The 26325-nt window shown below is 37.7% G+C and overlaps 2 protein-coding genes across 2 annotated transcripts; one reads left to right on the top strand and one right to left on the bottom strand.

Moving 5' to 3' along the window:
- Positions 1–166: 166 nt before the first annotated feature.
- On the top strand, positions 167–12027 carry LOC104165747 (helicase-like transcription factor; the record flags this gene model as incomplete). The annotated part of the gene is made up of 8 exons (XM_009705472.1): positions 167–346; positions 807–928; positions 2195–2373; positions 5958–6086; positions 7612–7724; positions 8023–8203; positions 11193–11273; positions 11875–12027. Coding segments are annotated over 8 exons (1138 nt in total), but the record flags the coding sequence as incomplete, so codon positions are not given.
- Positions 12028–16175: 4148 nt separating this feature from the next.
- GYG1 (glycogenin 1) lies at positions 16176–26097 on the bottom strand. The gene is made up of 6 exons (XM_009705471.1): positions 25851–26097; positions 25281–25443; positions 21290–21416; positions 17906–18125; positions 17196–17246; positions 16176–16974 (listed from the first exon to the last, which is right to left on the bottom strand). The coding sequence occupies exons 1-6, from the start codon at positions 25944–25946 to the stop codon at positions 16804–16806; spliced, it is 828 nt and encodes a 275-aa protein (XP_009703773.1). The 5' UTR covers positions 25947–26097; the 3' UTR covers positions 16176–16803.
- Positions 26098–26325: the final 228 nt, after the last annotated feature.

The following is a 26325-nucleotide window of genomic DNA, read 5'->3' as shown; positions in this document are numbered from 1 at the left end:
TATTAAATAATTTAAATTATTTAATATTTCAGAGTAATTAATTATATTGTACTACTGGGCTTGGAATTTGTGTAGAATATGTATTTATGCAATAAACTGAAAAAAAAACCCCAACCAACAAATGAACCCCAGATGGCTAATATATTGTCTATACATGTACTTTTAGGCGTTTACAGTCTCTGATTAGGAGTATTACCCTTAGAAGAACTAAAACAAGTAAAGTTAAAGGAAAACCCATTTTGGAGTTACCAGAACGTAAAGTACTTATTCAGCATGTTACACTTACAGAGGAAGAGAGACAGATCTATCAGTCTGTGAAGAAGGAGGGCAAAGCTGCTATTAGCAGGTAAGTAGAAGGCTTTCTTAATCCTGAAGACTGGAGTTTGATATCACAAACTTGTGTTTCAGAAGTTTTGATTATGTTAGCTTCTAATAGCCAAGTCTGTCAGTTTGTATGCCATAAGCTAATAATTGCAAATTAGCATAGTGTCGTGTTCAGTTCTGAGAAGTGAAGTAGAGACTATTGCAGAACTATGTATTAGAAGTTCGTTCTTGTGAGAAACAGAAGAGGATACCAGATATGTAAAGAATGGCTTTAAAATTTTTGTCACCATGTGTTAGCATTTCTTCTTGTGGAACGTGCTACTGGTAGCATTTTGTGCCTTGTTTCAGAAGAGGATTTGAGAAGATCTAATCAAACATGAAAGTGAAAATTCAGAACATCATTCTAACAGCTAAACTTGATCACTTGATGTCATCTGTTACTTCAGGCTGTAGCACTTCACGCTAACAATAAACTTGTTCAGATTTTTCAGGGAAGGGACTGTACTAGCTCACTATGCTGACATCCTTGGTGTCCTGCTCAGATTGAGGCAGCTTTGTTGTCATCCTCATCTTTGTATAAATACATCTTCTAGTTTTTCAGCTGGTGAGTGAATTCTTTTGGTTCCTCTGTTTCTAAAAACAGGACTTGCACTTTGTATTCAAGAACAAACAAGTTTGTGTGGTTTTCCAAGCTGTCTAGCTTCAGCCGTCCTCTTTTCAGCTTGGATTACTGAACTTTTTGCTTTGTTACCTTTGTTTTTTTTGTACCATAATATGTTTGCATATGTTTGAGAAGTGGGTATTCAGGCACGTACTCAAATACGAGCAAAAGCAATGAAGTAGAGTAGTTACGAAGGCTAGAACCAGGAGTTAATAAGCTTTGACAACCCATAGAGAAATGACTGAAGAGGACCTCTGCAGAGCCAAATGCAGAAGCCTTGTTAAAAAGCAGTGTATCTGTTGTTGTAATAATTTACAGAAGTGCTTTTACAGCAGATTTTTTTCTTTGCCTCAGGAGAGAAGATGTAGGGGAGCTTTGGGAATGGCTTGTAGATTGGTAGCCATGTCAGCAAAACCATTGCCTCTTCAGCAGAATAGGAAGCTGTTGACTTTGTTACGGCTGTAAGGAAGGGTGAACACAGAGGACTGAAAGGAGAGTGGAATTTTATTTTTGACAAGCTGAAACTGTACAGCTGCATAGTGTTAAAAATTATATGCATTTATTTCAGAAGAAAGTATAATCTGTTTGAAATACTCTAAATCTGAGAATTCTCAAATTTAATGTTTTGAAAAATCCTATTTTGAGGTGCCAATGGTATAGGTGTGATTTTTCAGGAAACAGACCAATGAGAGATAGTCAGAACCTTTTTTAGAAGGTTGTCATTTATCTTCCTGAAAAATACAGGATGGAGAAATGATTGGATAATTGTTCAATAATTATTTAGAAATTAATTAGTAACTAGTCAGTATGACTTGAATTTCTTTACTTAAAAAGTAAAGCAATCTTAACTGTAAGTAGTGTTATCTCTGTACTATTGTTACTACTTGAAAAGCTGCCATATGAAAATTGCTTGTTCCCATTAGGCATTGTGTCACACGTGTACTTATCACTGAGCATGCAGTCAAGGTTGTTTGAATTCTAATTACCATTTTTCCAACTAAGGTTACTCTTAATGTGTTTTGAAATGGTAGGTTGGCATTTTCTGTAGTATTTGGCAGCTTGTGCTTTTTATACGTTGTAGGCTGTATCCTCATTGTGTTTAAACTGTCCTAATTGCATTTTGATCCATGGAACTGTGTTGATGTGTGCCATCTCAGAGTGTTTCCTGTTTGGAAATCTCTGCTTTAAAGTATCTTTCTGTATTTGCAGGTAATAAAACTCCTGAAGAACTGCATGAGACATTAGTGAGTAAAATGAAGTTGATTCTGAGCTCTGGTTCAGATGAAGAATGTGCAGTTTGCTTGGAATCACTGACTCTTCCTGTGATAACACGCTGTGCACATGTGTTTTGTAAGCCATGTATTTTCGAAGTCATCAGAAGTGAACAGGTTGGTTGTTCTATGGTTACAGGTAATTGTAACAGCTATTCAAAACCAATGAACTGGTATCACCAGAAGGCCATCTAGCTATTGTTCTTTTAAATCGTAAATGGTGAACAGCGTAAACCTGGTTATCAGCTGGGTTATAAAAAACTGTTTGCCTGAAGTCAAACTATGGGGAGAGTAGTTGTCAAACTGAAGAGTGTTCATAGAATCACAGAATAGTTTGGGTTGGAAGGAACCTCAAAGCTCACCCAGTTCCAACCCCCCTGCCATTGGCAGGGACACCTTCCACCAGACCAGGTTGCTCAAAGCCCCATCCAACCTGGCCTTGAATGCTTCTGGGGATGGAGCAGCCAAAACTTCTCTGGGGAACCTCTGCCACTGCCTCACCACCCTCACCAGGAAGAATTTCTTCCGCGTATCTACCCTAAATCTTCCCCCTCTCAGTTTAAAGCCATTGCTGCTTGTCCTATCACTACAGGCCCTTGTCAAAAGTCCCTCCCCAGCTTTCTTGTAGGCCCCTTTTAGGTACTGGAAGGCTGCTATAAAGTCCGTCAGTGTTTTCAAAGACCTTCCCCTGGTTCTCACCTTACTTTGTCCCTAGGGTAAAAGTGATGGCATTGCAGCATTGTATACCTCCATATGGCTGGATGCTTCTTCACTGCTTGGATGTGATGTGACGCATGTATATGTTATGCTTAAAAGAGACCAAAGCTGTGTAGTTGAGTAGTTGACTGTTGAGCTGAAATCATGTCTACTCTCCTTATTCCAAGCTGATAACCTTCTACAGTGAAATAGCTGCCTTGCTGGAGGGCCATCTTTATGGCCCTTCTCTGGACTGTCTCTAGAATAAGCTTGTGGATGAGTGTCTTTTGATTGCTTTTTTCGAAAACATAGGATTTGTTTTTCTTGTGTGTTTATAAGCTATACTTTTCCTTCTTGTTTGCCCTTTCCTTTCTAGGGCAATCTGATAGTGTGGTAGTCTCACCAACTGTGTCCAGCGCTGAGGCACTTCCTCTCTGGAATTGTTCTGCCTCCTGCTCAGCCACGGTAGAGCTGCAAGTGCCAGGCTAAACCTAGGTGGTGGTCTTTATAGGAGGCAGCAGGGGACAAATTGGTCCCTGCTTGTGCATAATGAGTCATCCTAACAAGACAAAGGTTGGAAGTGTTGTCTGTCTGGCACGTAGATTGACTTTGTTTCTTTGCCAGGCACATAAGGTTCTGATGCAGATGTCCCAGTTGAGAGTTGCTGAGAATCTTGAGGGAAACTAGTGATGCGAAATTATTCTCTAAGGAAAGAGCACTTGCAGAGGCCTTTTTCCAGTGCAGAGGTGGTTGATGTATCTGCAGCAGAGCCAGTGCCCCTACTCAGCCTTCAGGTGTATTTAGGCATGCAGAGAAATAAATCAGATTATGACGTGATAGAACCTGTATTACTTGACCGTACAGTAAAGTTATTTAATATGCTTTGCCTAGAAAGGACCTTGGAATCTGCAGAACTAGGGCCTTTGTCCAATCCCACATTGTTCCATTGATTGCTTTCATAGTAGTGAAGTCTGAACAGAGGTGGGTATAGAGTCTGCTCTTTTGAAGTTGAACTACGGTGAGTTTATAAAGCAGTGAGTAAGCCTTTCTTAGGTTCAAAATGATTCCTGATTTAAATCAATTCCCAAGGAAGTTTTTGCAGCTTTCATCCAAAATGCTGATGGACATCTAAATTCCAGAGTTCAGGAATTCACTGTTTCCACATCACAGGTATTTGTCCTAGTGCTGCATCTCACTTGGGTGGTTCTGTGCCTGAATGGTTACAATGCAACTCTCTCAAAATAAATAGCTTGGGGAAGTACTTTAGTTACCACCTTAAAAACAAAGCAAACCAACAAACACGTACCCCTCCCCCAAAACAGCTTCGGTTCAAACAGGATTCTTCCAGGCAAGATGCCTGTGGTTTCCATTATTAATACAAATGAGAGCATGTCAGTCAGGAATGGGATGTGAAGCTGCCAGCACAAAACTGCTGAGTGAAAAGTTTGGCCTTTCATTGTATTACAAACTTGGAGATCATTTTATCTTAGTAATGTTAACCAAGAAGTATTTACTGAAATTTGAAAAACTTTTTAGTAGTTAACAGCTTGAGGGTTAACACCACCTTCGTTTCAGCCTTCCATTGAGGCAAGCTTCAGAGTTGTGCAAGTAAGTGAAAGTACCATGTGGAAGTTGCAATAAAGCTATAAAATCTCTACGGTAATCTAATGTCTTTGTGTATTAACTGCATTCTTGTGAAAGCTTGCCAGGTATGCATTAGAACATGCCTTTTTTTTTTCTTCTAGTTGTTGATTGTGAGACACTTTTTGTCACTTTCATATGCTCACTGCAAATCTTCAGTATCTGTGTTGGCATTGTTCACCTATGTTTTGGGTTTTCTGTTGTTTTTAATGACAGTACTAAATTGGAGAAGGGATGCAGAAAGATGAGAGCCTTAAAAAAAAAAAAAATTCTTGAGTGCTGTTAGGATTTTTTTTCCAGAACACTTTTTCAGATTTATTAGAATTCATTTGTTTAGTCTCGTCATGGGAGGATTTTTGGATTGCTGCCAAATCAGGAATGATTCCTTTGTAACTATGTTTTGGAGACATTTCAGATTCGTTTGTGTTAAGATTCTGTCTCTTGAAAGGATATCTTTATTACTGCAATAAATTCATGTATGCAGACTATGACTGCCGGCCTCTTTAATTGACTAGAGGTTTATTCCAGATGAGCAGCCCCCAGTATTCATCGGCTTTGTGAGGTCTGCGTTGCAGCCTGTCTAAAGATGGCTTGGTTCTGTGGCCCGATTGCTATATAAACTGAGTTAGCTGATTTTAAAGGGCTGCTTTGTTAGGCAAAAGTTTTTCATGTCTGTCATTTTTGCTTTGTAAAGTTGTGTATTTGTATAGTGCACGCAGTCTTTTGTTAAATTTTGTGAGTAGTCCTATGGAAGTGCTATTGTATAGATTCTAAACTTTGACTTCTCTAGAGTATGCTTCAGAGAAAAAAGATTTTGGTGTTAAATTATGTCTCATTTCTCATGTCTGTTGGGGGAAAAAGAGAAGATACCCTGTGTCTGGCCCTGACAAAGCATGTTTCATCAGACTGCTATTATTTCTGTGCAGGCTTTGAAGAAAAAGGGTAAAAGGTCGCTCTTTGTTTCTAACTAAGAAAGATCTTGTCTTTGAAAGATGGTTTATTTTTCTGTTGTTTTAAATGGTCTTCTCCCCATAGCCCAAGTATTTGCTTGCTTTTAAATCTTGAGCTGCTTATTTCAAGTATAAGTATACTTAGAAAGAAAACCACTTTTAAGGAAGGCTGAGTGTTTTTTAAAACATGTAGCCTTTGTCACCTTAACGTTCTCACAAATAAAATATTTCGATTATTATGTCAGAAATGACAAAGCAGTGTGTTACAAGAATGAATCCTTGAGGATTTTTTTTTTGTATGAACACCAATACAACAATTTCATAAAGGGTGTTTTGTAAAGGTGGTCTTTAGTACTAACTATAAATAATTTGATTTAATATGTTTCTTGTAATGTTATTTGGGCTTTTTTGTAGCCAAATGCCAAATGCCCTCTCTGTAGGAGTGAGCTTCGAGTACAGCACTTGGTGGAATGTCCCCTAGAACAGGAAATAGACTCCAGTAATGGAAAGAAGTCTGATCAGGAGTGGATATCCAGTTCAAAGGTACATTCCATTGTGTTTTACTTGGCTTTTGTTACGGTTTTGTAGAGCACTCTTGAGAATTTTTGTGTAAATATGCTGAACATACTTTACATATGCATAACGTACCTCAAATTATTATTTAAAAGTCTGCACAGCGTGTCTAGCCAGCACAGGAGAAAATGCATAATAAAATCTCATCACAAATTTTGCAGCAAGGAAACAAGATAGATGTGGTGCTTCAAGACATGGTTTAGTGGGCATGGTGGCATCAGGTATACGGTTGGACTTGATGATCTTTGAGGTCTCTTCCAACCATAATGATTCTATGATTCTAAGACAAAAGGAGCATGAGTTGTAATTTGATGCTGGTCATTGTGCAGTACGTAGATGTAACTTTTGGTAAAAGAGCTGTTGGTTTGCCTTTTTCTGTTTCTGAAGATAGAGTAGCTCTATAACCACTGAAACTATTCAGCTCTTAATTCACTTTTGGAAACGAAAAATTAAATAAATCCTTTATTAAAACTTGTCTAAAGAATATATATTCTGCTCTAAAGGGGAAACTAAATGAGCATCATGTGTTCAATATAACACTTATCAGAGAAACTAGTGAGATACTTTTATTTTAATTTGCAGACCTGATTCTCCAGCTCTGCCACATCATTTTTGCCTCACCTTTATTGTGCATTCGTTACTAGAAATTAAATCTTCCTGCTTGTACTTTGACCTTTTTGCTTTGAGATTGCTTTTCTGAAACATTAAATTTTTAATTTTAATTTGTAATGAAGTTATTGTTCTTTCAGAAGTTGGTTATAAATTTATTCCCTAAAAATCTTTCTGTGGAGACCTAAGAAGTAATTTAGGACATTGTGCTCTAGAATAAATTAAGTTTTGATTGGTTGGTTGGGTTTTTTTTTTTAACCTGGTGCAGTTACTTGCATTCTGTAGTTAGTCGTTCTTTACGTCATCGTAGCTAAACCTTACATGACAAAACTGGCAATGTTGTTCTGCCTCAGATCCAGTTCCCTGCTCCTTTTTTTCTCATGTTGGTCCCAAGAGTGCTTCTGGTGCCTCCTTATCTTCTGTCATACCTAGCCAAGGGTGTTGCATAGCTTATTTGCCTGAATATTCCTGGGAGAAGCCTTTCTTGCTGCTTGAGTATTGCTACAGTAAAGCACTTGCCTTGTGGCTGTCCCTTGCGTAGGTCTTACTGTTCAGAGTTCCAATACACTCTTCCTTTTTTCCATATGCCTTGGAGGTAGGGGACTTGTTGACTCCTGATGGTGGGAAGTATGTCTGGAAAACGGGTTCGTGAATCCTCTTCCCCAAAGCACCATCAATCACCCTGTAGTTTTTGACCATTGAAAGTGCTCAACCCTCAGTTTCCTTTGGAAACTTAAAGAAACCCTACCCACAGAATTTAAGATTAGTTTGTTTAAAAGGCATTACTGAACTGTGTTTTCTCAATTGATGTGAACTTTATCAAAGCACCTGTAGGAGTGGAATCTAACCAAGTCAGAATGCTGCATAAGTCTTCATTTGATTTCAGATAAATGCTCTCATGCATGCTTTGATAGAACTACGGAGGGATAATCCAACTGCTAAATGTCTGGTGGTTTCTCAGTTCACAACTTTCCTGTCACTGATAGAAAATCCCTTGAAGTAAGTACAACTACTGTCATTTTTAATAAACACATGCTTTTATGGTGTTTTAGAAAGATCTCTTAAGGAATGTAGTATCCTTCTGATTTTTAGAACTCCAGAAGAGGAACAAATTACTTAAATACTTTATTTAGTGGAATAAAGCCATGAATCTCGTTCTTGTCGTTTTTTATGTATCACCTGTTAAACGCAGAATTTTAAATATGCATTTCAAAGCAGAGGTCAGGATTTTAATGTATTTGTTTCCTGTTGTCACAGAAAATGGATTGTTAATTGAACATTTTTACTTTCTCTTCAGAGAATCAGGGTTTGCCTTTACTCGTTTGGATGGGTCAATGGCACAGAAGAAAAGAGTAGAAGCAATTCAGTGTTTCCAAAGCAGCCAAGCAGGATCCCCAACTGTATTGCTTTTGTCTCTGAAAGCAGGTGGAGTTGGATTAAATCTGACAGCAGCTTCCCGAGTGTTTTTAATGGATCCTGTGAGTAACGGGATGTTCATAACGATCTGGCTTAATCTAGGTGAAGCTCCTTTGGTGTTTTCCTAACAGGTAGAAGGAAAGCCCCTCTGAGAATGAATGGCACTGATGAGTATCTGTTAAAGGGCAAATAGGGCTTTTCTTCATTGGTTTCCCTGGCATGTTTTTGTTTCAACGCAGTATTTTTGTGCTGTCCCATTTATTTACTATGAATTGAAAGAACGCTAGTAGTACTGTTAGCAAAGTGGTGTGACACTTTACAGTGTAGCATTTGATATCTGTTCCTTCTTTCTTTCTTTTTCTTTCTGATACTTTTGTATGTGGTTTTCTGTTTGTTCTGTCTAATAACTTCAAAAGGCATAAAGTGGAATTTCGGGAACAGTATGTTTTTTTCTGTGTTACAATGCATTGCTTCTCTGCTCTAGTCTCTTTGTTATTTTTGTGAATTTATTTATAAAGACAGACATTAGTCTGAGGTTGCATTTTGTGGTTGTAAGATACTGACAAAGATGGAGATATTCAAGTTTACGAATTTTTTTTTCTAATCATTAAAGCACTCAGGAATGCAAAATTATTTGTAAGGAATAAAAATGTAAATTACATTTATTGATAGCAAAATGGTATTCTTAAGAGAATTGGTTCATGTCTTGTGTCATTGTACAAAATTGAAGTTTTTCTGTTCACTTCTTCCCTTTCCCACTATTTACTCCTCTGCTCTGATGTCCTAGTTTTTTGGCAGTTGGAAACTGAGACAAATTCTGCAGTCTGTGCACTTGAAAACAAAACCAAAGTAAATGAAAATAATAGTGTAGCTTTGGACTTGGGCATCTGGTAACACCAATAGTAACGAAAAAGTACTAGCTTGGACATCAGGTTAGTGATAGTAACACCATGAAGACAAAAGCTATTTATTTAATAAACTAAAGGAATTAAATATGAGTGAGTATGGAGAAGTTGCCTTGGAAAAGGGTTTTTCATGAATTGCAATACATCTTCACAAGTATTGGTTCTGTATGTGTTGCATTGAATAGTTCAGTTGGGAGGGAGCTACAACACCATCTAGTCCAACTGCCTCTTTTTTTTTTTTTTTTTTTTAAATTCTCTGAATAAGAAAACTTGTGGGAAGTCCAAGAGAATTTTCTCTCTCTGTGAAGGTAATTAATGAGGTATAATGCATACGCTGTCCTGCGGCAAGCAGTTGTAAGAAAGAAGTTAAGCATTGTTAACACTGAGTCATCTACAGTATACCTGACAAACCACAGCCAAATATAATTGTAGCCTTTATACACCATTGAACAACTTCTCCTCATCCTGCTGGTAACCATCCTGTGATGGTAACTATCCCAAGTGGCAGTGCTTGACTACTTGTATTTGATGAAGGGGCAGTGGGACCACATGATCCGTTATGATCTCACTTTTGAATGTTCCATGCTGAATGAGATTCGGTCATGCGTTAGCATTCCTTGAAGTGAATTAGCAGCAATAATAGGATTTAAGAAGCAGAAATACCTCGAGCTAATGGAGTAACCAATTTTTGTAGGCAAATTCTGTGGATTTGTTGCATAACTGTAGCTTAGAGTTCTGCATTCTTTCTCTGAGAGGTGTTATACCACAGTGCAAGGGAGGAACTTGCACTTTCTTTCCCCCCTGCCTTTTTTTTGTGTGTTTTTTTTTTTTTTAATTGTTTGTTTAAATACAATCATATCTGCTGCATTCTCACCTCTAGGAAGAAATACGAACCTTTAATGTGAGAGTATCACAAGTATATAGATGTTTTTCTGAGGCTCAAGTTTCTTCATATTTTCCCAGTTAAAATACAGTATCCTTTGTATGAGATATTGCAGAAAGGCATAGAGGCATTGCAACTCAGTTTTCCTTTGTTGGACTGATGAGAGAAGAAGAGTGAAAGTAGTAGTACACTTTGCTCTCCCTTGACTACAGCAAAAATAGAATGGAACATGCTTGTGCATGTTTGGGCTAGGTCTTTCCTCAAGACATCATCTTGCTTGTACAGTCAGATTAGTATTAGAACAGTTTGCCATACATAGCTTGCCAGGAATGTTCATCTTGCAGTGACAGATACATCATTTGTTGCGCTTCTGCTCACTACCTTAGATTGGAGAAACAAGACTTGTTTGGCTTTTATGTTGCAGCTTGATGTCTTAAGTGTGTTTAGGCATCAGATGTTCTTAGAATCCCAAATAAATTTTTTGTGCTAGCCTAGTGCTCTTTTTTCCCCCTTCTATAGAAAGGAGTCATTAAGAGTTCCTAGATGACTTTCAGAATGTGGGTGCCATGGCAAGGTGAGCCCATGGCACAAGACTTGCTTATCATAGAACATTATTACATTTTAGGTAGATTTAAATATCTATTCTGTGAGAACTAGTAGTACTACACCTTTAAATAGAAAAACCATGCTGGAAAAATGCGGAGCACAGACTTGGCATTTCAGAAATCCTTATCTTTAGTGTTATATCCTAAGCATAAGTAGAAGAGCTGCACTATCGTTTTGTGTTCAGCAAGTTTCTTCTTTACTTAACTTGGTGATTATTGCGTATACTAATGGCAGTATACATGGGCTTTCTTAACAGTCAGGGGACTTGGACTGCTGACAAATAACTAACTGCCTGTGTTCAGTTGGTTTAGATTTTGCTATCAGGAAAGAGTACCAAGGCAGTTAGTATATGCAGTGTTTATTTCAAAATTAAAAAGATCATGAGATTGTTTTGATGTCTCCTAGACTCATGACAAACTTGGGTTTTAAAGCATTTACCTGAAGTTCCTGATTGTTATGAATATATAACCAGAAGTTGTCAAAGCTTTCTTTATAGCAGGATACTTAAGGAGTGAGACATTAGGTTGAGAGTAAATAATCTGCAAGCAATATTTGTTCAAGAGGTGATGGTATAATAACTTCTTTGTGATTCCATGTACATCTTACTACGTATTTTCAAGGGAGGTTATTTATTTTGTTCATTGCTACTACTGATAGGCTTGGAATCCCGCTGCAGAAGACCAGTGTTTTGACAGGTGTCACAGGCTGGGTCAGAAGCATGATGTTGTCATTACTAAGGTGAGTTGAGAGATGATCTGTTTTCCGGTTATGAATAAATAAATAATTTTCCAAAAAGCTTTACTGTATTTTTAATAGAATTGTGACATCATATGTCTCACCAGTAAACTTGAATTGTGGTGTGATTTTTGAAGTGTGGGCTTTGGATTGTAAGATTTTATTAAATGTAACCTATTTCCTGTGAAATAATAATTTCAGAAATTAGATGTTCCTGTTGAGCTATTTGGAGTGACTAAGGTGGGGTAGTGTTGCTGTTGCCTAGCCTGGCTATTACAGTTTATTGTCTTGAAGGTATGTAGAATGCTTTTGCTTTTGTTATAGCAGAGCAGCTAGTCTGTCTCATTAATACCCAGTCACAAAAATATTACTTGGGAAATTGAAGACATGTTCTCTTCTAATATAAGTAGCAAAGAAGAGAGAGAGAGATTCTTCCAATAAGTGTTTAAAAAAAAAAAAGGGGAGAAATAATGTAACTGTGCCTTAGGCTACTTAGCTTTTTAACTTTTTTTCCAAAGTACCTAAATTTGTCATCCTAAACTTTTAATTTAAAAAAAAAAAAAACCACAACCTTCGTTTCAGTGGGGCTTTTTTTGTATTTCAGTTCATTGTGAAGGATTCAGTGGAAGAAAATATGCTGAAAATTCAGAGCAAGAAGAGGGAACTTGCAGCAGGAGCCTTTGCTACCAAAAAGCTTTCAGCAAGTGAAGTAAAACAAACCAAAATTAATGAAATTAAGGCTTTAATTGATTTATAGCTTGAAAGTATGGTATTTTGAGTAAATAATATATTTAATATTTTAGTTAATACTGCTCTTCAAGTTACGTGTCTCATGCTAACTTTTAGTTTTGCTGTCTTTGTGGTCAAAACATAAATCCTTCAAATAAATTGTAAAAACTAATTTGCTACTAAATGTTAATTCAGAAACGCACAAACTTATTCTGCACTCCTGAAATCTTTCCAGTGTTCATTTCTTCGAAATGTTGCTTATTATGTACAATGCTTAAGAACATATAAAAATCCCTCAAAACAGAAATGTGTATTCATGTGTTCTAACTTGCAAGAATTTAATCTCTTTTTAGAGGTGAAAAGGTAGAAAAAGGTAAATAATGTGTGCTTTGTCCCTCAGACAAAATCCTTAAGAAATTAACTAGCTTCATGTTTCAATCTCAGTGTTTTCTGATAACCAAACAGATCATCTGGATTGTTTGTTTCAGAATAGGTAGTCAATGATGACTTCATAATGAATTCTTACTTTTGCAGACTTATGTTCAAAGATGGTATTTAATTCAAAATTTTAAATTTTTTTTTTTTACTGTTTCTGAGTAATTCACAGGTGCAGCAGGGTTACTTCCCAGGAGCTAGTAAAAATGAAGTACTTACATTTGTAAAACACTGTAATATTTTACTTTCCTTAAACAGAATTCCACTGATCTTTGTAAAAGTAAAGGTTTTGTGATTTGGATAAAATGCTAGAATCATAGGTTTATATTGATAACACACTTTCTAATAATTTCTGTAGACACTTCGAACAATAAGACTATGCTATATGCAAAGACACTCATTTGTCAGTGAATCAGTTAATTCTTGCCAAATTGTTTAAACAAATTATTTTAATAGCTGCCAGCTTTCTAACAGTTTTCTTGCACTGCTAAGTGCTTTTCCAATCCCATACATATGTCTTCATGGAATGCTGATCTGCATGCGTCTTGATTTATAGAGGAAGAATTTGGTAAACTACTCATGTTCACGTACCGCAAAGTAATAAATAGCACTGAAGAATCTCAATTAATATTACTTGAATGTTCTTATCTGTTCCTTCTGTCTCTTCCCATTTGATTCTTGGTCTTCTGTTACGTGTTTTCTTAACATTATGCTGCCTTCCCTGTAATGCTCAGACTTTGAACTGGAGGCAGGGATCACTATGTTTAGGTCCTGTTTAGATTCTATGTTTAGATTCAGGAAGTGTATTTGGCAGCAGAGAAACAGAATCTGATTTGCTTCTAATGCCTTTCACCTTTTCTTATGCCTTAGAATACCAGCCAGCTGATTATAAGATGAATTGCAAACATAGGAAACAGAAAAGGACTGAGAAATAAAGGGAAGATGTCTGGTATTTGTAGAAACAGTGAGCCAATGGAAGGAGTAAGAAAGGAATTAAAAATATGTAACCTAACAAGCTGATGCAGTTTTTGGGGAGCCAGCATCTTAGCTATGGAGAAAAGTGTGTTTTAAGTCTGTTGGAGAAAGAATTAAAAAGATTTGAATGATGGAAGACAGTGTGAACCCCGGTAACTGGTTGTCACTGGAAAGCTGACAAAAGAGCAAGAAAACAGCTGATTGAATTTTTTTTTTTTTTTGCATAGTTTATGTCAGTTAAACTTTCTTTGGGTTTTTGTGGTTCAGATTCTGATGTTTAGAGATAAGATGGAGAAATAATTCCTGATTCTGAGTGAGAGATTTGGCTTTGTGTCATTCTTTCCATTTTCCAAGTTAAAATTCCCATGAGGAAGCAACCCATTTCAACAGGTAGTCAAGCCACATCGTTACTTGTGTTAAAATATGCTGACATTTTGCAGAGTGGCTGAGTTATCATTATGAAAACAATTACTAGTATCACTTTTCCTCTACTAGATGATGCTTTCCATGTTCCAAAGCCAAATAAAAACTTACTGGAGTTAGTACTAAGCTGTATGGCTAGTTAAGGTCTCTTCCAAGAAAGCCATTAATGTATCTGAGAGAACAGTTAGGTCAAAGCTGAGAGCAGAGATGTCCTGTCTGATTTGATGGAGCTGTTAGTGACTTGAGTGGTTAAAAACCACAATGTTCTGGTTGTTTGGGGTTTCTTCTTGCTTTTCAAGATCTGTAAGTAGTCTTTGCCTATTGGTATTGTCTTTAATTTTAGAGTTCTAACAGTATGTTCTGTTGCATGTTCTAGAAATGAGCTTTTGGAATTACAAACTTAACATTTTTAATTCCAAAAACTGAGTTAGTCTATCATTCTGGGGTTTTTTTACCCCCTATATAAAATAAAGATGTAAATAAATTTAAAAGTTTAGAAGCTTTTTTTTAAGAGTTGCTCTGAGTTGTCACTGTCTAAGGAATACCTTAGATTATACGCTTTTTAAAGACAAATGGAGTTCCAATACTTGAGTCATGACCTAAGCAGGGCTATGATTCTTTTGAATAATGATGTTTTGAGTATAGTGCTTTAATTCAGTTACTGCTTTGAGTACCTACAGTTTACAGCAGAAAAGAGTTTGATGTATCCAGTGATACCATTACAAGGGATAAAAAGGATCTCCATTGTTCTGCGAATGCTGCCTGCAATAATTAAGAAGGAAATAGTTGGCAGATAATGACATAAAGGTCATTTTATTGAAAATAAGCTGCATAGAGTTTGGTATAGATGTCATATCTTTCACTTTCCTGAGGCTGTGGGTAAACACTTGACCATAGTATGAGTCACAGAGGCTAGGACAGAATGGTTTTATAGGTTTTCTTTCTTTACTAACTATATTTGTTAAGCCAAAACATGCAGGTTTTCATCTTATTCAGCATCTCTCCTTATCTTCTTGTATTAATGTAACAAAACTTACATGCTAAACCAAATTTTCAGGTTGTTATAGTCTCATGCTTTTGCACTTTCAGTTCTTTCCAACTAAGCTTAAAAAGAAGTGATGTGCCTACTTGCTAGTACAAATACAGACAAAGGGAGGAAAACCAAGACTGTTTAGCTGTCTTAAAGTGTTTTACCAATTTCCTTAGAGTATTTTGTGAGCATGCAGAACTCCAGTATTTATACTTGTTGGATGAAGTATACTTTTGTCACTACAGATTGTAACTAGCAATCCCTCCTGCTTTCACACAACTTCAAATTTACCTGTTAAAAAAAACCAACACAGCAAAAGAAAAACCCACACAGGAAAGAGCAAGTTACAACTGAGAGTTCAGATGCCATGTACTTTTAAATAGCTACAAGCTACTTCGGTTTGGACCTCATCTTTAGCATTTTTGCTAAATGGTGACCAAGGAATCTTAGAGCAATTAAGTAGCAAAAACAACTTAAAACAAAATAACTCTCATACCCAGATTATGTCTTCTGCTTTACCAGCAAATGTTGAGAGCTTGTTGATTGTTTATTTTATCTCTAGGCTAAAAGTTCAGCACCCTCACTAGCTTCCTGCCAAAATCATCCTTTATTAGGAAATAATGAAATAATATTTTCTTAGTGTTTCTGGACTAGTACAGAGTATAGCTGTCAAAGACAGAAGACACAGTAATTTGGTTCTGTCTAGACTTTTGGCTAAAGGATGAATCTGAAACTTACTACAGAGAACAGCCAATCTCTGTATTCAGCATGCTTTTGTTATTGTGGTATTTTTACTGCTTTTCCATGTGTCTTAGAATACAACGTGTAGCCTGAGTGTGGCAAAAAAGCACTTCCTTCTGCACACACGGAAAAAGTAGTTTTCCTCATCAGGGTAAGTACAGTTACTTAAGCAACTATTTAGTCTTTCTTTGCCAAAACAGTATCACCATTGTGTTTAAAGGCAAGTTCACAGTGTACAGGGCTTACATTAGGGATGATGTTTCTTTAGTCACTGAAAGAAAGATGCCCTCTTCCCAAGCTCCATGTTGCTCATGTGAGTAGCTTCAGCAGGTACTTCCTCCACTGCCCTGTCCTATACTTAGGGCAAGCTAATAAGGGGATTGGCCCTAAACAGCTCCCTGGCAAATGACTATATACTCTGTAAATAACTACAGAACAAAAAGCTGGACATTTGCTAATGATATCTAGGGTAGCATTAGCAAAGCTTAAGGGCTATACCTGTTGAATATTATAGTTAGACTGCTTCAGAGCTCCCTTTTTTTAATTGCTCAAGCGTTTAGGGAAGCCAGAAATGCATGACAACTTTTTATTTTTGTATCAAGTGCAACATTGCAAGTAACAGATAAAACTCAGTTTACTAGTCCCATAGTATACAGAACTGAAAAAATGCATTCTGCCATGCTGTAGGCACTGTGCGTAAGAACCTGGTCAAAACTTCAGTGCAATTGTGACTGGAAGAGCAAAGCAGTGCTATTACTGTTACATCTGTATGTATCCCAGTGTCATTAATACATTTATGGTAAAGCAGAATGGCTACCACTCTAGTGTATGAGCAATCCCATGAATTAGATTTTACATCTAAAACAGCAAGCAAAGGAATCAATACTAATCACCGTAGTGAGGTGAGGTAACAAACCCAGTTTCAAGGAATATGTTGAGCCAATTGATCACAACAGAAGAAAATTTAAGCTGAAAATACCTGGTTTTATCTAGTAGGGAGAACTGGAAATTGGGCAGTAATAGGTGGCCCAAGGAATTCTGCTTCCTAGCTTTTGCTCAGTCTTCATCTGTAGCACTGCAGAGGCCTTCAGCCAAGAAGTTTTTCATCAAGCTACTAGCAAGTGTAACTGACCACCATCTACACCTTTCTAGCTGTTAGTTCTGGAACAAGTCCTTGCATCACCACTGAGACAGGCATTTCTACTGAAGGTAGGTATCAAGTTTCTTCTTGATGTTGTCAAAGGAATCCACTCCCATATAGTCAGCTTGGCCCTGTTCCCACCGTTCCTTGCGTTCTTCTGAAGATACAGTTGGTAATACAGGTGATGGTGCTGATATTGATATGTGGGACACTGCCTCTGTAACCTCTGCCTAAAAGGAAAGGCAGAGTAAAAATATAGAAATACGTTGCATAGCTAAATAAAGTGAGCAACGGGCCATAAAATGGGACAACGAAGTAGATGTTCTCATGCACAGCAGCAAGCATTGCCAATGGGCAGGGATTGTGCAGCTTTCCTAGCAAAATAACAAAGCAGAGTTACAGAAGTTAGCAAGGAGGGGGGGGGAAAAGTAAAAGTTTAAGTTCTTCATACCTCTCTACAGAAGCCACAAGAGAAAGCCAGAGTATAGACCAAGCCCGATAGCTGCAAATAGTTTGTTAGAAAGATGTAAGATTAACAAGAGAAAGCACATCTTAATGAGATCAGTAACTTTGGTCTTAGAAAGGTTGAGAACTTAAACTGGCTGATGTACTAAGCTAAGACTATAAAGTCTGCAGTCAGATGCAAGCTACTAAACTCTCTGAATGAGAACTAGAGTTAGAAGCATTACTTTGGCTTTGATAAGTATTGGAATTCATCACTGCCAGTCTACGTAAGTATTCATTCTCTAGTTATCCTAGGCTTACCTAGATTTGTTTCACCATGCAAGATCTGTATATACATATTGCATGCTGAACTGGGGTTCTTCTGCTTGAGAACCTTATTAGCTGCAACACATTAAGAGTTGAGGCCTTTCCCTGTATATGTTGAAGAAGTTACTACAGTATAATTTCTGGTGCACCATTAGCTACTTACATAGTTTTAGTCAAGCAGACAGCTGTGTTCAAGACCACTATGGCATGCTTTGCTTCTGTAGTATTATTTATTCCAAGCTTAAAAGAACAGAGCCAAAAACCCCTGCATCCCACAAACTAAACCACACTCATGCTTTGAGTTGGACAGAGGGAAGGGAAATCAGTGGAATAGTAAAGAACCTGTCATCCATACTTAGGTAGCTTGTACAAAAATATTAAAGCACATACCATGTTTACACCTGTAGTAATTTCTTTAACAATTCCATGCTGTTCTAGTAATGGTAAAACAATAGCTGTATAGGTATCCCACCACATGTTGAGGAATTCTGGGTGAACTATTTTAGGGTCATCCATGTTGCCTTTTATGCTTTTCGTTCTGGAGTCATATGTGTAGTTCCATGGCTTTGTGCTTCCCAGGAAATGCACCACTTTAGTATTTGCACCAAACCTGTTGGACAGAAAAAGTTAGAACCCACAGTTTGTGCAGCAGTCTAGAAAACAAGAGTTTTGACTGGCAGACACAAATTTGTTTTAACCTGCAGTTTCTGTAGATGTCCAGAAAACAGAAATACAAATATATTTAGGAGACTAAAGACTAAATGATCAAACTGCCAATGCCCACTGGGACTGAAAGCATCACTATACAACAGAAAAAATGCAAATGGAATTCTACATTATGCTAGTTAGAATACAGCCAAAACCTAATGGTCTGGGCTATTTAAGTACTTACAGCCAACTCAAGTCTTTAGGTAGAGTGATGTCCATAGCTCAGGAGAGAGCAGTCTCAAGCAGCCGTTGCAATCGGAACTGGTTTTAAAAGTGAAAAAGATTCTACTCCAAAGTCAGTGATCCAGATAGTTAGGCATTACAAGCATTATGTAGAGAAGGGTCAGTGTTAGAGTTACCCTTTCAGTTTACAGCCCTATAGAAAAGGATCATTGGAAGTCCCTGCTGCAGGAAGACCGTGTCCCTGCAAAATAATAGCTTTGTATAATCCAGGCATTTCAGAGGACTTCTGATCTTGGTGCAGCAGGGTCTTGCTAGACAACCAACTGTGATCTTCTAAATAACCTTTGTTTAGCCATGCATGGGTTTTGTGGTGTGGGTGGAGTGGTTTTTATTTCTTTTAAAAACTATTTTAACTCCATTTTCAATATGGACTTCTAGCTTTGTCCCAAATGTTACCAGTACGTTCTTCTGTATTAAGAGCGTAGATGAGATGAACCCCCTTTGAAGTAAAGGACTTAACACTAAAGAGACAGCATTCATTCCATTCTTCTATGGTTCCAGAACTAGAGTTCAGCTTGAGTCAGTTTTGTGAACAAGTCATACCAGTCTCTCCAGTAACAGCAACTGTCTCACCGAGTTGTTTGTATCACATTACAATTTCTTCTCAACATAGTATGATTAAAATGGATAATAATGCCAAACTAATTTAACATTTTATTAAGCAGGCCCTGGTCATTTTGACCAGGACTCAGATGTTTAAGGAGTTTTACACATGGAGACAACACAGGTATGCTTCAGAAAATTTAGAATATTCAAAATAAGGCAGTATGCATTTAGGTGGGGGTTTTTCTACTATTGTAACTATATTTCAATATTCATGTTCAATGTTTTGAACACAACTGATCTTACTGCAGAATGAAAACCTATGCACATGTGAAACAAGGTCAAGTATTTGTACTAATTGCAGAAAACCAAATCTGTCTTCAAGAGGTCAGTTCCTGGACTTTAACTTTAAACTCCATAGGTAAAGATTTGGCATAAGAGGACTACCTTAGTTTTATTAGGTGTTTATTAAGCGCGACTTAACAGCCTGAGATTTCTTCATCTTAGGCCGCTGCTGTTCTCAGGAAATTTGTCATTGTTTAAAAATCAAGGCTATTTAAGCTAGAGAATGCCTAAGAAGTGTTATGTTACAGTTGCTGCAAATGGAGAAGTGTATTCTTAGTATTCTGTCTACTTAAGACCTGTACAACAGTGGACAGATGCCAAACTTCTACAATTTTTTCAGTATCTGCTTTCTAAATCTGCAATACTTTCTTTTGACATTTAAGCTCAACTGTTAGGAAGCTTTATGCCCACACTAGCCTCAGCAACTAATCTGTCTTTCCCCATCTCCCAGAAAAGTCCTTCATCAATGTTTTGAAGTTAGAGAGCATTTGTCATGAATTGGCATTTTCCTTTGGAAAAAGGATTACCGAGACTGCTGTGAAATCTAGTCTCGCTGTACAAAGCTGCGAAAAACTTAGCTATTGATGTCAGTAGGTTTAAATTTCACTTTATTCCAACTGCTGATTATCAGGAGTGTAGCTGCTGATCTAACCAAGGGAAATTATTTCACCTATTGAGCAGGGCATTCTACTTAAAAGGACTGCACTTCTGGCATTCTACTTTTGAAGGTCTGCTGAACTCAGTTAGGCAATTGATTTAATCAGTTAAATGGAATTTTTGTCAGGAGCCCCCCAAATCCAATTAGTCTTTTGTGACAACAAGGTCATTTGTTAATTTAAGGTCATGTAGTTAACAACCAGCCAGCCATGGAAAGATGACATACTTTACAATAGATATTAGCTTATCAAATGCTATCCAACTACTTAGTCATTTTTAGGCTTGCGTATATTTCTTTAAATAAGCGTTCCGCTTTTAGCATGACAGGATTTCAAATGATCACAAGACATAGTCTGATCTTGAGCCAGCAACAGTCCTGCTTATGCTAGCTGCTGCTTTAGACACTAGTAACCTGATGTCATTCAGAGATCAGATTGGGTTTATGCAATTGGTACTCCCCCACCACCACCACTTTTGCAGCTCTTTATGAATAAGAGTTTGTGTAACATTTCAGCTTCCCATGCCTCCCCCCCCTTCCTCCTGTGTTTATTATAACACTTTGAATGACCCTGCCACTGACATATGGTTTACTCACATGCCAAATCTAATACTGCTAGCTAGGGAGGATACAGTTTTCCTTGCACAGGAAACATGCAATGGCATGGTGGTTGGCTGTAGTCTTGGTTCTATCTTGCTGTTACTTAAGGAACTGTCTGAGATCTAGAAAGACTGTTGGGAGAGAAGTCTAGCTTTATACAAGTCTTTATTCACCATGTTTATTTGAATGGTATAGGCTAATTCAATGAACCGTAACTGCTGATTGTTAAATACCCTAAGTAATTTAAGTGAGGAAAGGGCAAGTTATCTAGGTGGGAACAATACCACCAGTGACATGCTGAAGTTCAGTTCAAGCTGATTTAAGAACTACTACCTTTAGTTAGAGCTGTAATACACAGTATCCCATACTGGAGGAGTGGTTCTTCCTTTTGGAAGTGACCTATCAAGTGTACTTACACTAAATCAACTTCAGTGTTACCACCAGGGACGAGTGGTTTAAGGTACAGATACTGCTTTCTATCTGCATGTATCATGAGATGAATCTCTTTTAAAAAAAAAAAGCTTAACTAATCCTAGTTGAGAGGAAACTATTATACCTTCTTTTAGTGACAATAATGGTCTCCCTTTAGAAAAACTAAAAAAGTTCAGATTGTGCCTGTTCATTCTGTTACAAGAAATTAGTTCATATAAGCTCTGAAAGTCTTAGAATTTTGAACTTACGCTTTAAATGCTGGAAGGTAGGAATATACAGAAGTGCTGCTCAAATTATAAATAAATGGTAGATGTTTGCTCATGTCTGTTGTTGCCCAGCTGCTGAAGAAGGTGTTTAATAACCCCTGATCTGCCCCTGAAAGAGAAAGCATTAATAGGCTACAAGCATCAGATAGGTGGTTTAGGATGTTTTGCAATCACTTCACTAATTAAGAGCTGGTAATGCAGTTGTCATGTCCAGTAAGAGTTTGGCACAGAGCACTAGAATTCTATTTGTGAACAGCCCTCTAAATCTTGCAGCCTTTGAAAATAAAAAAAAATGCAGAGAATGAAAAGGATAGTATGTGTGGGGTTACTTTTGCTAAAAGCTAGCAAGCTGCTCACAAACCCTGCCATTCAGTTTCTTTTACAGCTTAAATTCAAGCTGTATAAGGCAGCAACAACCAGGACTTGACAACTGAGTACCGTTCAGCTTCAGAAACGCTGCAGCTCAGAAGATCAAGTGCTAACAGTTTTATTACTTATGCTTACAGATACATGACCAGCATCTCAACAGTAGAGTGAGGGTATCGGTGGTCTGTTAGACCTGCAGTCCTGGATACATCTAACTACAGTGTGATCTGGTAAGGAAAGCACATTCAGTCTTTGTGACAACTCTGGTCAAACATCATCAAATCCCTTAACAGGCAATAGGTGTTCCTAGTTCTGTACTAAAGAGCTGCTGACTAACCTAAATGAGGATAACAATCTTAAGTTATGGCCAGACCTACTGTGCTGGGAGGGGTCCCCTCTTAGTTTGCAAGTAGAAGTTGTAATGAGGTCAAATGAGTCTGAAGATGTATCAAACATCAGTAGAAGAGTAGCGAAAAAGAACATTAGCCTCTGGCCCAAAGCAGACTAGTTTGCAAGTAGCTACTGAGAAGTAAAAACTACTTATTTATATCCATTCATTCTTTATTGCAGTGAATATACTTAAAGTGCTAATAGTTCCTCTCATGAAGGAGACTGAAGGGAGTCCCTCAGCTTTCATTTGATGTCCTCCCTTCACCTGTAGCTGCATTCACAAGTAGCATTGCTGGAGAGTAGCTAAATGGACAGGTTAGTTAAAGAGAAAATGTTTTCTTTTAATCTTTAATTTTCTAAAGCACTCGGTCTCTGCTGACTCAGGAAAGGTGGGGGTTTTTTTATCAGCTTATAAATAGATTTAGGAGAGTACTAAGGTTTACACTCTCACTGCTATTTGAGCAGAATTTGCTTTTTGCAACTGAAGTACCTAGGCACAAGGCATAAACTTAGATGTACAGACAGTACACTGACAAATATAAATTCTAAGTATCCTGTTACAGCTGTCAGCATACATGCAGATTGCTGAGTGAGAAATTGCCTAGATACTCAGTCCAGTAATTTCAAACCTCTGACTTGCCTCTCAACCCATAAAGGAAAGAAAGGACTTTTGAAGAAGTTGTGCCCATCACAAGAGAACAGTCAAAGGAACCAGACAAGTCCCCTGGCCTTTGCTCAGCTACATTTCATTTTAACTTCTAACTTAATGCTGTGTTAAGAATGTGTATGTTAACAGTAAGATCATCTAAAGGAGGAGAAAGTCTGGGATGCCCTCTCAGAACAGAGAGCTCATAACTGAGAGGGCAGCAACAATGTATTTACCTTTCTCTACAGCACTTCCTCTCAAGATTGTTTTACATACTTGGCTTTTTTTTTTCCAGACTGCAAGCATTTGTGCCAAAGCAACCACTGAAAGCAGCATTTAGCTGTCCTAGTTCATATTTCAACAGTAGTCTTGTTGTATAAACTGGACCTTAGACAGAAGGTGAAAGAATCAGGCAGTAGTTACATTACCTACACATCTACAGATATGGTCTTACTGTATTATATCTTTATATGTAAAAGCAACCATTTTAGATCCCAGGCTAAAGAACCAGAGGATTGTCAAAGCAATAGCAACATTCTTAAGGTATCAGTACTACCAGATTTCTTTTAAAACCAAACTTTTTTTCCTCCACCTCCACTACTTTTAGATGCTATCTAGAATTATTGCATGGCATATTACTCATGATCTAGAAAGGTGAAGTTCAAATAGACAAAGTAGTTGTCCACATAAGTAGCCATCACTCTACCATTTTGGGACAACAGCATTACATCAGAGTCATCTGCCTGCGGTTACAAACACAAAATACTCTGGAAGGTCTTGCATTCCCTAGTTACTCCTACTGCAGATGGGGTGCTTAGAGCTTGACTTCAATTATGCATAGCTCAGTAGTTTGTTGAGTTTACATCCCTGTGTCCTGTTAAGGGCAGTGACCCTTCACAGGTGTTTCTCTTACAAAAAGTTTCCTAAGAACTTTTATTACTGTCTAGATGAATTCAAGTTTCAATCCCCTTTCTCCACACCGAGTTCATGAGCCCAGCAGCAGCTTATGCAGGTAGCTTAAGTCTCCATGGTCTCAATACTCAGATCAGTGCTACCTTTAATAAAAGGTGAATAAATTTGAAAGCTGAAGCACAAGTTACAGTTCTAGAAATTTACTACCCAAGCTATTAACCCACCATTTTTACTGTTAAGAGCTGCAACAACTGCTTCACATTTAAAACACTGAGGAAGTTTCACCATTAGTGGCTTTAGCTTTCAAGTCAAAGTATATTGTGGAAGCAGTTCTATTCTCTTAAAGGACTGGGCCCTTAGACCTAGAAGATGGTGTTTGCTAGCAATCAAGCACAAAGCTCAGATGAGACAATCACCAAGTCTCAGATGTTCCTGGAGATAGTCAACAGTCAGTTTGCACAAAGATGTGGGTTTGGGTTTTTTTGTTTGGGGTTTTTTTTGGTGTTTTTTGGTTTGTATGCATCAATTCAGTACCTTGCTACAGCTTTTGCCATAGCTGGTCATCAATTTACACCCAACATTTGAGAGCATCCCCAGAGCTACCAACTGCTACCTTGCCAGTGGCGAGGTACAGACAGACTCTTCATTACATTGCAGTACTCATTTTCACTAGCACTTATTCGTGTGGTAGTATTAAGCATCCAACTGCAACTAATGTTCTTTAGGAGGCCACACACAGGAGTCCACACAGTAACGGGGATTATTCTGCAGATTAGGACTGACATCTAGAATTTTCACTTTTTGCAAGGTACTGAAAGGCAAGTCAACAGACTGGCTAATTACCTTCTGTTAAGAGTTCCATTTTATGGTCTTATTTATGTAGTTTTTCTGTAGCTTTTTCAGTTAGACTTTGTTCTGTGCCACAGTAGTTACATAATGAAATTTAGTGACATCAGACAGCGATAGCCATTCAGAAGCCTTTGACTATAGCAGTCTTCAAGCAACGTGTGCATTTACTGCAATTGTAATAGATTTAGGAGACTTACAGGGCAGCAGAACTTGGCTTCTCAAGCTTAAATCTGGCACAGTGGCCAATCCCAAGTGACCTATAGTGGGAAGCACCCAAGGCTACATGCACTTGATACTGGGAAAGAGACCGTCACCACCCTATAATGACAGGAAGCTATACATAGCATATGAAGAGATAGTTGCATTTTCAAATGTTTGTTTCTCTGAAGCTGCACTCAAGTTGATTAGTACTATTTTTTCAACAGCAACTTGAGTTAGCATAGAACATTCAAGCCTTGAGTGTTAGGAATGCATGAAGTATAGTACTGCAGTTTCATTTGCTACTGCATGCACTGTGCTTGCTACGTCTTAAGATTTCTTGTTACATGACTTCACATTGCTAACGCTTACAGCTGCTAGTTCAGAGGCCAAACTCTTAGGTTTTTTTTATTTCATGAAGTCTGAAAAATGTAGTTTTACTACATGTTGTCATGATAGGATCTATTGTGAGAAGCATGCAATTTTTGTGTAGTCATATTGAGTTCAGAATTCTATCATATGGAGTCCCCATGACACGTATGTAATTACTGAGCCATCCCAATCACTATTACCATTTTGGTCTAACTTACTGAAATACAAATTAATACATACCATCAAAGCTGCCTTTCTCTGTGGCAAACTGTAACAGCTGATTGTATGTTTCAATGGAAGGTCGGTAAACAAAAACTCCAGAATTAAAACAGTCAGGCCAGCCTGGATCTGGTGCTGCAGACAGCTCTTCTCTCTCAAAAAGCTCATCAATATTTGACAAAACCTAGTTGTAAAGTGGTAAAAAAAACTGTTTTCTGGTTTTTAAGGTTAGGAATTGGGGTATCATGTTTTAATGGATTTTGACATCCACCTTAAGACATGAAAGTAAGTTCTCATATCAATGCTCTTGCCTTTTGGAAGACAATACTTCATTGAGATAGTCCCCACAGACTACATTACAATTACTTTAGATAAAAAGGCACATACATTTTTAGAGTTACTAGTCCAAATAGCAAAAAGGCCTCTATTACCCCTCCTCTTAAAAAAAAAGAAAACAAAACACCAAGAAACCACCAAACCCCTCCCCCACAAAAAACACCCAAACAACAAAACCATAAACCACCCACAGGAAAAAATCCAACAACCCCCATACCAGGTCATTAAAAGGTGCCATGAGACATGACCACTTACCATTGTGTCTGCATCCATGAAAACACATTTTGAAAACTGTGTCAGTTCCCAGCAGTGAAGCTTTGTTAGTGTGATACCCAGCTCGGGTCTTTTCATTAACGCCAAGTGTGCTGAATCCCCACTATCCAAGACATTTACCAATACAACTTCATCAAAGACTTTTTCCAGCACTCTCCTGGGGAGAGAGCCAATTGCCAAGATTTAGTTCTATTGTTATTCTAGCACCAGACCACATGATGGATTCCATAGAAAGAAGTGAAATAACAGGGAACCTGGCAGTATTTCTTACGCCATCAGTAAGAGCTGACTGCACGTGTTGGAATGCACAAGTATACCTGTCTGCCTCCAGGCTTCTAGTCTAATGGGCACGTTTTGGGGAGCAAAGAAGTTTGGGGTGTTTTTTTTTTTCTTCCACAAACGGGGCTTTAGTTGGCATTGCTACCAAGTCCAGTAGGTCATGGCTATGTAGTACAAA

Source organism: Cariama cristata, unplaced genomic scaffold (assembly GCF_000690535.1).
Source record: "Cariama cristata isolate BGI_N322 unplaced genomic scaffold, ASM69053v1 scaffold44938, whole genome shotgun sequence".
Classification (NCBI taxonomy): Eukaryota; Metazoa; Chordata; class Aves; order Cariamiformes; family Cariamidae; genus Cariama; species Cariama cristata.
Note: the sequence above shows the minus strand (reverse complement) of the source record. Positions and strands in the feature narration are given on the sequence as shown.